The sequence below is a fragment of the Piliocolobus tephrosceles genome, chromosome 6 (assembly GCF_002776525.5).
Source record: "Piliocolobus tephrosceles isolate RC106 chromosome 6, ASM277652v3, whole genome shotgun sequence".
Taxonomy (NCBI): Eukaryota; Metazoa; Chordata; class Mammalia; order Primates; family Cercopithecidae; genus Piliocolobus; species Piliocolobus tephrosceles.
Genome location: NC_045439.1, coordinates 82,478,681 through 82,490,423, shown reverse-complemented (window position 1 = coordinate 82,490,423; position 11,743 = coordinate 82,478,681). Strand labels below are relative to the sequence as shown.

At 53.1% G+C, this 11,743-nt stretch overlaps 1 protein-coding gene across 2 annotated transcripts in view; it reads left to right on the top strand.

Moving 5' to 3' along the window:
* Nucleotides 1-10,585, top strand: part of DUOX1 (dual oxidase 1) — a 36,229-nt gene extending 25,644 nt beyond the window's left edge. For both annotated transcript variants that reach the window (XM_023227200.3, XM_023227201.3), the window contains 7 exons: nucleotides 803-930; nucleotides 5,854-6,007; nucleotides 6,752-6,984; nucleotides 7,231-7,389; nucleotides 8,534-8,689; nucleotides 8,792-8,920; nucleotides 9,781-10,585. In XM_023227200.3, the coding sequence (XP_023082968.2) occupies nucleotides 803-930; nucleotides 5,854-6,007; nucleotides 6,752-6,984; nucleotides 7,231-7,389; nucleotides 8,534-8,689; nucleotides 8,792-8,920; nucleotides 9,781-9,903 (1,082 nt within the window). In that variant the 3' untranslated portion in view covers nucleotides 9,904-10,585. The remainder of the gene's footprint in view (nucleotides 1-802; nucleotides 931-5,853; nucleotides 6,008-6,751; nucleotides 6,985-7,230; nucleotides 7,390-8,533; nucleotides 8,690-8,791; nucleotides 8,921-9,780) is intronic.
* The last annotated feature ends 1,158 nt before the right edge of the window (nucleotides 10,586-11,743 follow it).

The window sequence follows — 11,743 nt, the reverse complement described above, 5'->3', positions numbered from 1 at the left end:
TTTGTATTTTTCAGTAGAGACGGGGTTTCACCATGTTAGCCAGGATGGTCTCGATCTCCTGACCTTGTGATCTGCCCGTCTCAGCCTCCCAAAGTGCTGGGATTACAGGCTTGAGCCACCGTGCCCGGCCCAGCACAATTTTATATAGGGCCAACGGTGTGCTAGGCCCCTGCACTAGGCACTAGGATTCAGCGGCAAACTAGCTTAGCCTGTTCCTTGTTTTGAGAACCTGAGAGTCAGGAAAGTGACAGACAAAAAAACAAATAATGACGTGGGTGAAAGATTGGCTGGGGGTGGTGGCTCACGCCTGTAATCCCAGCACTTTGGGAGGCCAAGGTGGGTGGATCACCTGAGGCCAGGAGTTCAAGATGAACCTGGCCAACATGGCAAAACTCTGTCTCTCCTAAAAATTTAAAAAAATTAGCTGGGCATGGTGGTGTACACCTGTAGTCCCAGCTACTCAGGAGGCTGAGGCAGAAGAATCATTTGAACCTAGGAGGCAGAGGTTGCAGTGAGCCAACATTGCATCACTGCACTCCAGCCTGGGTGACAGAGCGAGACTCCATCTCAAAAAAAAAAAAAAAAAAAAAATCATGGTGACAAAGGCTATGAAAAGTGAATAATGTCTGCTGAAATGAAAGGTACCTGTGATCAGTGGTGTGGGAGAGAGAACCAGAGGAGAATGCTGGGACGTTCTTACCCCAACTTGGGCAGTGGAGTGGAAAGGGGACCTTGGAAGCCCCAGAACAGTCCCCTTTCAAGGTACTGATCCTCCGCCTTCCACCCTGTGTTCATGCTGCAGGCCTCACAGGGGTTGTGCTGCTCCTGGTCCTGGCCATCATGTATGTCTTCGCCTCCCACCACTTCCGCCGCCGCAGTTTCCGGGGCTTCTGGCTGACCCACCACCTCTACATCCTGCTCTATGTCCTGGTGAGGGCTTTCGGCTGTGAGCCCGGCCAGGAGGGTATGGGCAGGACATTTCCAGGGAAGCAAGGAAGGCTGGGACATTTGTTCTATTTCAAGTTATTTGAAGCATCTTCTTCACTTCTCAACATTCCTCTTTGAAGGTGGAGATGATAGTACAGGACTCTCCAGTCGGATGACCCCAATATGCAGCACTTGGAAGGTTGGCTCCCTGGGACAGGTTTTGCAGTAGCAGCCCTGCCAGACTGATCTCCATTCCTCGTAGACACCTCCACATCACTTCTGCCCAGCTAGTCTTTCCCCACTTTGGGTGGCTGGTTTTGGCTCCTGGGTGGACTACCTGCACCCAAGAGAGCATCATCCTTTTTGAAGAAACTTATCTTAAATGGGTTCTGCCACTTTTGTTCTGATCCTGTTTTTTGGGGTATTAGTCACACCCACTAAGTGACACCCGTACAGTATATGAGCTTGTTCAAAATGACATCAGTTGGATTGTTGATCAAATGAAAAAAAATTTTTTTTTTTTTTTTTTGAGACAGAGTCTCGTCCTGTCGCTCAGGCTGGAGTGCAATGGCATGATCTCGGCTCACTGCAACCTCCGCCTTCCGGGTTCAAGCAATTCTCCTGCCTCAGCCTCCCGAGTAGCTGGGACTACAGGCACGCACCACCGTGCCCAACTAATTTTTGTATCTTTAGTAGAGACGGGGTTTCACCATGTTGGCCAGGCTGGTCTTGACCTCCTGACCTCGTGATCTGCCCACCTCAGCCTCCCAAAGTGCTGAGATTACAGGTGTGAGCCACCGCGCCAGGCCAATCAAATGGATTTTTAAGACTCTACGTATCCCTTTTCCTTCTCCTTAACTTTGGCTCCTGCCTCTCTCTCTCTCCATGTTGTCTCCCTTCTCATGTTCCCTTCACCCTCCCCTGGGTTTCTCATTGGCTGCTTAGCTGGTTAGTTCTTGGGCTGATTCTGTGTCCCTGTGTTGTGGCTCTGCTTGTCTGCCTTCCTCATGAACAGAGGCATTTCCCCAAAGGGTATTCTGAGGGCCTCACTTAGAAGCTAAACCAAGTCCCAAGGCTCCAGCTCTTCCCTGCAGCAGAACTGCACACAGGGCTCTCCTTTCTGCCGAGACAAAGAGACACTGCACCATGGCCTCGGTCAGGTTGGCTCCTGCTGTCTGACCTGCCTTCTCTCAGGTGCAGTTCTGTCTTCACTGACAGATAGGAGGGTCTGTTTCATCTTGCCTGTGGCTCAGCATTTCACAGTTCTGAAGATGACTACTTAGCCTTGGCTTAGGACGTTTCCTAGAACTGATGATGTGTATTTCCTAAGAAACATCTCTTTCTCGGGAAGCTGTGACGAATTTACCCTCTCTCCTCTGCTTCCTAATAATGAGTGGAGCCCTAGCATTCTCGGCTACTGCTTCTGTTGGGGGTGGAAATGACGTTCTTGTTCCTGGTGATAAAGCAGCTACTTTGAACCAGATGAGAGATCCAGAAGAGTGGCCAGGAGGGCTCCCTAAGACCCACAGCCGTTTCTGATTTGTCCTGGGGTGTAGGCATCACTAGGATTCTAAGCCACCCTTACTGCCAGCAGGAAAGTCAAGGGTTTGAAAGGTGTGGCTAGGCGTGGTGGCTCACATCTGTAATCCCAGCACTTTGGGACGCCGAGGTGGGTGGATCACCTGAGGCCAGGAACTCAAGACCAGCCTGGCCAACATGGCGAAACCTCATCTCTACTAAAAATACTAAAATTAGCTGAGTGTGGTGGCATATGCCTATAGTCCCAGCTACTCAGGAGGCTGAGGCATGAATCACTTGAACCTAGGAGGCAAAGGTTGCAGAGAGCCGAGATCTTGCCATTATACTCTAGACTGGGCGACAGATGGAGACCCCGTTTAAAAAAAGAAAGAAAGAAAGAGAAGAGGAAAAAAGAAAGGTGGAGGCCTCTATGCTAGGCTGTCCTCGCCAGCAGTTTGGGACAGTCTCATCTCGGGGAGATCAAGGCAAAAGCACCCTCTTTGTTCCCACTTGTCCCAGGTGTGACCACTTGACTTCAAGCGAAAGAGAAATTACAGGTAAAGGACCCCAGTATAGACTAGACCCTGGGGAAGGATGGCCAGGCTTCTGATCCAGGCAGAAGAGGGCAGGGCTAGCACATCAGAGGCTGAGCTGGCTGAGCCACCACCCCATCCCACCAGCCAACAAGGAATCTGCAGCAGCTTTGTGGTTTAAAAGGAAAGCCAGCACAAAATAGGGTGTAGAAACAGCAGCATGACGTCACCCTACCATTGTACTCAGCCTGTTTGGATGCTCAGAAAGCCTTGAGGGTGGGTGTGGGCTCCATAATGAAACAGTGAACTTGGGGAAGGAAGAGCCAGTTCAAAGAAGAGCTCAGAGAGGTTTAAGTTAGTCTTGTAGGGAAAGGTTCAAGAATCCAGGAAGACTTAGCTGGGGGAAGTGAACTCCTGAATGTGAACCAGAGTTCAGTTTAAAAACTATCTGTTGGCCGGGTGCGGTGGCTCATGCCTGTAATCCCAGCACTTTGGGAGGCCGAGGGGGGTGGATTGCCTGAGATCAGGAGTTGGAGACCAGTCTGGCCAAAATGGTGAAACCCCCTCTACAGCAAAATTAGCCTGGCATGGTGGCATGCGCCTGTAATCCCAGCTACTTGGGAGGCTGAGGCAGGGGAGTTGCTTGAACCAGGGAGGTGGATGTTGCAGTGAGCCAAGATCACACTACAGAACTCCAGCCTGGGCAACAGTGAGACTCCATCTCAAAAAAAAAAAAAACAAAAAAACAAAAAAAAACCCACTAAAAAACAAAAAAAAAAACCTATCTGTTGAGGGTCTAGTAGGTACTAGCTCTCTGTAGGGCCCAGCAACAGAAGGGGAGACTCTAATCCCTTCCTTAGCAACTTAGGATTCGCTGTGACAAAAAGTGGCATATGCATGAAATGATCAAAATGAACACTTTATGATAAAGGATTAATTGCTGAGCGGAGTGTTCCAAACAGTAAGTTATAGGAGTTCATTGAAGGGAGTTTCACTTGGGCTACATTGGCTAGGGAAGACTTTGAGGAGAAGATTGGACTTGGGCCAAGAGCGATAAGCTAAGCTTTGACAGGGCAGAGTGGAAAATGAAGAGCAATCCAGGTAAAAGGAAGGGCATGAACACAGGCAGAGGTGGAAATGGTGATAGGATATTCAGGAGACAGAGGGGACAGGCCTGGCTGTGGATGGCCGTAGGGCATTAGATGGTGGCAGGACATGCTGCTGGTGAGCATGTGGCGGCGGCAGTTGAAACAGGGGCTGTGGCTCAGCTGAGAGGCCACGCCACATGGCAGAGCATAGAAAAAAATGAGCAGAGGGTGACAAAACCAGGCTTGGGCAACACCCATGACTGGGGGTGGCAGAAGGAATGAAGCCAGTGGAGGAGATGGAAAGCGAGTGGCCCAAAGTGGGAGAACCAGTAGAGCATTGTCGCAGAAGCAGCGAGAAGGAGGTGGTCACTAGTGCCTCAGGCTTCCAAGAGTAGGAGCCAACATGGCCTGAAAGGATACCTTGAAGTTTAGCCATTTGTGGGGCTGCTGGGCCCTCAGTAGGAAGGTCCTAAGGAGAGGTGGAGGCAGAAGTCAGACTGAGCCAGACTCAGGAGCAAGCAAGTGGGAAGAATGTGGCCAAGTAGTGTCTGACCATGTTAGACAAACTTATTAGGGAAAGGACCAGAGCTGGATGATACTGTTCAGTTATTACATGGAAAAGGGAGACGACTTAGGTATTCTTATCCTGAAAAAGGAGAGGATAAACTGGGGAAGCGCCTTTCCCCAACAGTTATTGAGTGCCTATCATATGCCAGGCAGAAACTGCTAGGAACTTATAATGGCAACAGTCCCTACCCCTGCAGTCCAGTGGGGAAAACGACAGTAAACATGTAAATAAATGAGCAAGCAAAAGTACTGTTGGCCAGGTGCGGTGGCTCACACCTGTAATCCCAGCACTTTGGGAGGCTGAGGTGGGCGGATCATTTGAGGTCAGGAGTTTAAGACCAACCTGGCCAACATGGTGAAACCCCATCTCTACTAAAAATACAAAAATTATCCGGGCATGGTGGCGAGTGCCTATAATCCCAGTTACTCAGGAGGCTGAGGCAGGAGAATCTCTTGAGCCTGGGAGGCGGAGGTTGCAGTGAGCTGAGATCATGCCATTGCACTCCAGCCTGGGTGACAGAGCGAGACTCTGTCCCCCGACTCCAAAAAAACGAAAGTACTGTGGATGACAGTGCATGCACTAAGAGAGTTAACAGGCAGGTGTGGTAGAGAGGACTGAGGGGAGGCCCGAGGAGGTGATGTTTCTACTGAGACCTGAAAAATGAGATGGAGCAAGCCATGGGAAGAACCAGGAGAAGGGCATTCCAGGTAGGAGATGCAAAGGTCCTGAAGCAGAAAGGACTTGCCATGGTTGAGGAACAGGGAGGGGAGAATGGCTGGCAGGCAGAAGTCAAGAGTACTTGCGAGGCCTTGTAGTGCAATGGGAAGGCCACCAAAGCTTTTAAAGCTGGGGGTGAACAGGATCAAATGAACTTTTAAAAGTCACACTGCCTGCCTTGAAGAGACAGGAATTATAGTGAGTCAAGACCAGTGGAAAACCTACTTCCACTGGAAGGCTCCTGCATGAGTCCAGGTGACAGGTGACATCACTTGGTCTAAGGTGGTGTCAGGGATCTAGAAAACACTCTTATTCCTCATAGAATGCTATGGAGGATGGAGTTGGGAATGGTGAGGTTTTGCAACCTAGAAGGAGCATGGTACATGATGAGGTGGGGGCTGGATATACCAGCAGGGAAGGATGCAGGGTCTAAGGCCTGAGCAGGCCCCATACTCTGCTGTGGGTGTCACTAGGTCTCAGCAGAGCTCTTTCCTCTATCCAGCTCATCATCCATGGTAGCTTTGCTCTGATCCAGCTGCCCCGTTTCCACATCTTCTTCCTGGTCCCAGCAATCATCTATGGGGGTGACAAGCTAGTGAGCCTGAGCCGGAAGAAGGTGGAGATCAGCGTGGTGAAGGCGGAGCTGCTGCCCTCAGGTACTAGCCTGGTAGGAGATCAGTTTGGTGGCACTGAGGGAACTGACGAGGCAGAGGCAGAGTCTAGACCACACAGTCTCCTGTTCGGGCCCAGTGGAGCTGGCAGGGGCCTTGGGTGCTAGGGACAAAGGAGCTGGTAGGGGCTAGGCGCAGTGGCTCATGCCTGTCATCCCAGCACTTTGGGAGGCCAAGGCAGGTGGATCACGAGGTCAAGAGATTGAGACCATCCTGGCCCACATAGTGAAACCCTGTCTCTACTACAAAAAAAAAAAAATACAAAAATTAACTGGGTGTGGTGGTGCACACCTGTAGTCCCAGCTACTTGGGAGGCTGAGGCAGGAGAATCAGTTGAACCCGGGATGCAGAGGTTGCAGTGAGCTGAGATGGCACCACTGCACTCCAGCCTGGTGACAGAGCAAGATGCAAGACTCCGAAAAAAAAAAAAAGGGGGGGAGGGGGGGAGGGGGGGAGGGAGGGAAGGAGGGAGGAAAGAAGGAAGAGCTGTTTGCCAGAGGACCTGAGCCTCTCTCATCACAGAGCAGAGAAGCTCAGGCCAGGCTGCCCCTTGCCCAGCTGACCCTCAGCCCCAGTGCTGCCTGGCCCCCCACAGGGTGAGCTTCTGATGGGGGAGGCCTCCCTTGTCATATTCCAGAAGCAGAGCTGAGGCTGGGGTGGGGAGCTCTCTGGAGGCCACATTGTTGCTGGGTTCAGGGCAGCAGCCTCTCACCCACCGTCCCTCCCCAGGAGTGACCCACCTGCGGTTCCAGCGGCCCCAGGGCTTTGAGTACAAGTCAGGGCAGTGGGTGCGGATCGCTTGCCTGGCTCTGGGGACCACCGAGTACCACCCCTTCACACTGACCTCTGCGCCCCATGAGGACACGCTCAGCCTGCACATCCGGGCGGCGGGGCCCTGGACCACTCGCCTCAGGGAGATCTACTCAGCCCCGACGGGTGACAGATGTGCCAGATACCCGAAGGTACCAGACCCAGGCCAGATGTGCCACATGCTTCCATATCCCCTTTGAAGGCCTTGGTCCGCCAGCACTAGACTCCCCGCTCTGTTCCTCCCGTCTGCATCTAGAGACTGGTTGTTTCAGATAATACCACAAACCCTCTTCTTCCCCTCACTCCATATACGTATCTGCCTTTCCCTTTCTCTCATTTCTGGCTTCCAATCTCCGGTGGTGGCCAAGCTTAACTCAAACCCACGCCCCTCCCTACAGCTGTACCTTGATGGACCATTTGGAGAGGGCCACCAGGAGTGGCATAAGTTTGAGGTGTCAGTGCTAGTGGGAGGGGGCATTGGGGTCACCCCTTTTGCCTCCATCCTCAAAGACCTGGTCTTCAAGTCATCTGTCAGCTGCCAAGTATTCTGTAAGAAGGTGAGTGCCCCCTCTTCCCACCAACCCATGGCCCCTTCTTCCTTGTCATGGTACCCATCTGTGCCTTTCTCCTCTGCCTTTGTTCTTGGCTTCCCTGAACTGGGCAGGTGCAAGTTGGTTTGAAACCCGGGGTTGGTGGTGGGTGGGGTGGTATCGAGATATGCTAGACCCTGAAGGACAGAACTGGTTTGCGGATGCCTCTAGGATCCTGCCTGGTTTACGAAGACTCCTTCCCTCAGTTAGGGGTGCTCCACATAGGATTTGCTTCTGGGAGTTCCTCCAGGCAAGGCTGGAGGGGGTAAAAAAACCCATTCCTTCTTACAGAGGATCCCAGCACTTGCAGCCTTATTGGGCTGGGAGAGGGAAGGGCATGTTGGGTGGGGCACAAGTGAAACTGGCTCAGCTCTTAAGAGGAAGAGGAGGAGTGGTGGCAAGGCAGGGCTGGTGGGCCAGGTTGGCCCCAGGAACAAACCCTCAGGTCCTCACACGGGTCCTTTCACACCAGCCTGGACCTGGTGGCAGGTCCCTGCTCGTTTCTCTGGACCTGGCAGGTGAGTCAGGGGCGCTGGAATGCACAGGGCAGAAGCCCAGCCCATGTGCTGTCAGCATTCAGCGGGTGACAGCTCCCCTGTTCTCCTCTGCCCTCTGCTTCTTAACTACACAGCCCCACTTTCCCCCTCTCGGAAGCTGCAGAGGGCTCCCCGCAGGGCAGCTTCCACCTGCTGGTCTCTCTTTGAGCCCATTCCCATCTGCCCAGGCAGCTGCTGGGTCTCCCTGAAGCTGCTCTGTGAAATGCCCTTTAGCCACTAGGTGCCTGGCAGCCTGAGCAGGGACCACTGGAGGGAGCTGTAGGACAGGCTAAGCATGAGGGCTGCTTCTCACTCCACAGACCTTCACCTCCCCATCACCAAGGGACCTTTCCCATGGCCCTGGGGTCTCTCACTTCCTCCTCTCTGGGGCCCTGGGCCAACTCCATCTCTGGCCTTAGAGCCTGGCCCTGTGGCCCATACACTCCCTCTCCCCCGGCTGTCTAGGGAAGGGTACAAGCTGGCTGAGGTCAGAAGAGTTCTATTGGTATGGACACCCCTGGGATGTAGGGAGGCTGAGCTGAGCTGGGTCCTGAGCTGCAGCCACGTGTCCCCAGATCTACTTCATCTGGGTGACGCGGACCCAGCGTCAGTTTGAGTGGCTGGCTGATATCATCCGAGAGGTGGAGGAGAATGACCACCAGGACCTGGTGTCTGTGCACATCTACATCACCCAGCTGGCTGAGAAGTTCGACCTCAGGACCACAATGCTGGTATGTCAGGGCCCACCAGGAGGGTATGTGGGCCACTGTCTGAGCTAGGAGTTGATCCTAGCCGTGCGTGGCTGAACTTTGTTCCATCCTTCTCTACCATAGTACATTTGTGAACGGCACTTCCAGAAGGTTCTGAACCGGAGTCTATTCACAGGCCTGCGTTCCATCACCCACTTTGGCCGCCCCCCTTTTGAGTCCTTCTTCAACTCCCTGCAGGAGGTCCACCCCCAGGTCAGTCCAACCCATATCCAGGTTCTCTTCTTCCTTATCATTTGGGGTCTGAGCAAAGCTCCCAAACCTGCCCCATCAAGGAAGAAACTGACTGCTGATGAGAACCCATCCCCTGGGAGATTGGTGGGGTAACGGAATGGAAAGGATAGGTGGGGGTCACTCTTAGGTGCTAAGGAAGGAGGCAGGCAATAGGGACTTGCCATCTCTGAAGCCATGATGTATTGTCCAGAAGGAAGAGCTCAATCATTGAGCTAGTCCTCGCCATAAACTAAGGGCTACCCTCACCAATACTGAGTCAGTCCTCACCCTGGACACTGACGGAACCTTTATCGTGAGCACTGGGCTAGTCACTACTCACAAATACTGGGCTAGCCCTCCATGAGAGGCTAAGCAGTTCTTCAGCTTTAACACTGATTAGCCCAACCCCTATTAGCAATGTTGATCTAGCACTTAGCAAAATTCCACTAGACTAATAAACACTGAGCCAGCCCTCACCATGCAAACCATCAGGAGCCCTGCTGGCTTGCTTTTTTTTTTTTTTTTTTTAAAAGAACGGGTATTGCTCTGTTGCCCAGGCCAGAATGCAGTGGTGCAGTACCAGTTCATTGTAACCTCCAACTCCTTGGTGCAAGCAATCCTCCCGCCTCAGCCTCCCAAGTAGCTGGGACTACAGGAGTATACCACTATGCCCGGCTAATTAAAAAAAAATTAGAGACAGGGATCTTGATATGTTGCCCAGGTTGGTCTTGAATTGGGGAGCTACCCCTTCCTCTGAACATTGAGTTATTTCTGCCTCTGAACACTGAGCTACCTCTGCCTCTGAGCAGCGAGCTAGCCTTCACTTATTCCTCCTGCAATAGGTCCGGAAGATCGGGGTGTTTAGCTGTGGCCCCCCTGGCATGACCAAGAATGTGGAAAAGGCCTGTCAGCTCATCAACAGGCAGGACCGGACTCACTTCTCCCACCATTATGAGAACTTCTAGGCCCCTGCCCAGGGGTTCTGCCCACTGCCCAGTCGAGCAGAGGTTTGGGCCCACAGCTCACCTCTGTTCTTCCTATTTCTGGCTGCCTCAGCCTTCTCTCATTTCTCACCTCCCAACCTTGTTCCAGGTGGCCATGGTCAGTCACCAGGTGTGGGCTCAGGGACCTCCAGGCCCAGGATGTGTCTCAGCCTGGAGAAATGGTGGGGGAGGGGGGCAGTGTCTAGGGTCTAGAGTGAGAAGTAGGGGAGCTGCTGGTTTGGGGCAAAGTAAAACCTCTGTTTCCAGACTTCAGAAACAAAACAAATCTCAAAAGACAAACTGACCTGACAAGTACCGTGTGTATGCGGGTCTGTATGTGTGTTGGGGTGGCGAGTGTAAGGATGCATTGGGAGCATGGATGCTGGCATCTTAGAACCCTCCCTACTCCCAGACCTCCTCCTCCTCTGGGCTCGCCACTGTCAGAAGGGCTGGCAATTGCCTTGCAGGAGGTAGAGGCTGGACCCATGGCAAGCCATTTACAGAAACCCGCTCAGCACCACAGTCTAACACCACAACTGATTTCACCCAAGGTTTTAAGCACGTTCTTTCATCAGACCCTGGCCCAACACCTATGTATGCAATGCTCCTCAGCCCTCTTCTCCCTGCTCCAGTAGTCTCCCTTACAAATAAATCACTTTTCTGTGTTCAGGGTTTCTTTATTCTGCCCTAGAGCCAGATGGGACATGGGGAGAGGAAGCCACTCACCCAGCCAGCTCACCAGGCTGACCCAGACATCTCTCAAGCTGGCCAGTGTCCTGAGTAAAGCAGCTGGCCCAAGGTAAAGCGCCCCAGCTAGAGATCCCTTCCCCAGCCCAGGGGTGCCCTTCCTGACAGAGGGTCTGTCAGCCACTCGCGTGAGGCCTGGTGAGCCTGCTCAGAAGGGGCGAAGAGGGTGTGGAAGCTTCTGGAGGAGGTGGGCTGGGGAAGAGAACGCGGGAGGGGCAGACTCAGCTGGAGCCTATAGGGAGCCAGAGCCACCTGGCTTTTTCCAGGACCTCAGTCACTCCCAGCCCTTCTCTGAGCAAAGGGAGAGTTGGGCATCTGTGCCTACATGGCTCTTCCAGGCAGTGAGACGACGGCAAGGAGACAAATGAACACATCACCCAACCTCTCTGGCCTGTTTTCTCATCTGCAAAATGGCTGGATGCTCTCCAAGTTGACTTAAAGACAGGACAACCCTCTGAGGGATTTTTTTTTTTTTTTTTTTTTTTTTTGAGACAGAGTTTTGCTCTTGTTGCCCAGGCTGGAGTGCAATGGCATGATCTCGGCTCACCACAACCTCTGCCTCCTGAGTTAAAACAATTCTCCTGCCTCAGCCTCCCGAGTAGCTGGGATTACAGGCATGCACCACCAGGTCCGGATAATTTTGTATTTTTAGTAGAGACTGGGTTTCTCCATGTTGGTCAGGCTGGCCTCGAACTCCTGACCTAAGGTGATCCACCAACCTCGGACTCCCAAAGTGCTGGGATTACAGGCGTGGGCCACCGCGCCCGGCAAGAGAGTGCCCAATTTAAATGCCTACATACCACATATGCTCAATTTCGAGAAAATAGCCACTGGCTTAGAAACTTTCAAGTACTGTGATTCACAGCACACTTTGGAGGTTGCATGTTTAGGTTCTGGAAGAGGCCCTCGGACGGCCCTTTTGCGCAGCGGTCCCCGGAAGGTGCCTGCCCAGCACGTCGAGGGGTCCTGACCAGCCTGCCCGCGGGATGGGGCGGGCCTGAGAGCCGCTCCGCCTGGCGGCCCCGTGGGCCTTCCCCGGCCGGCCCACAGGCCTGGGCGGGTTCCAGCGGTGGGC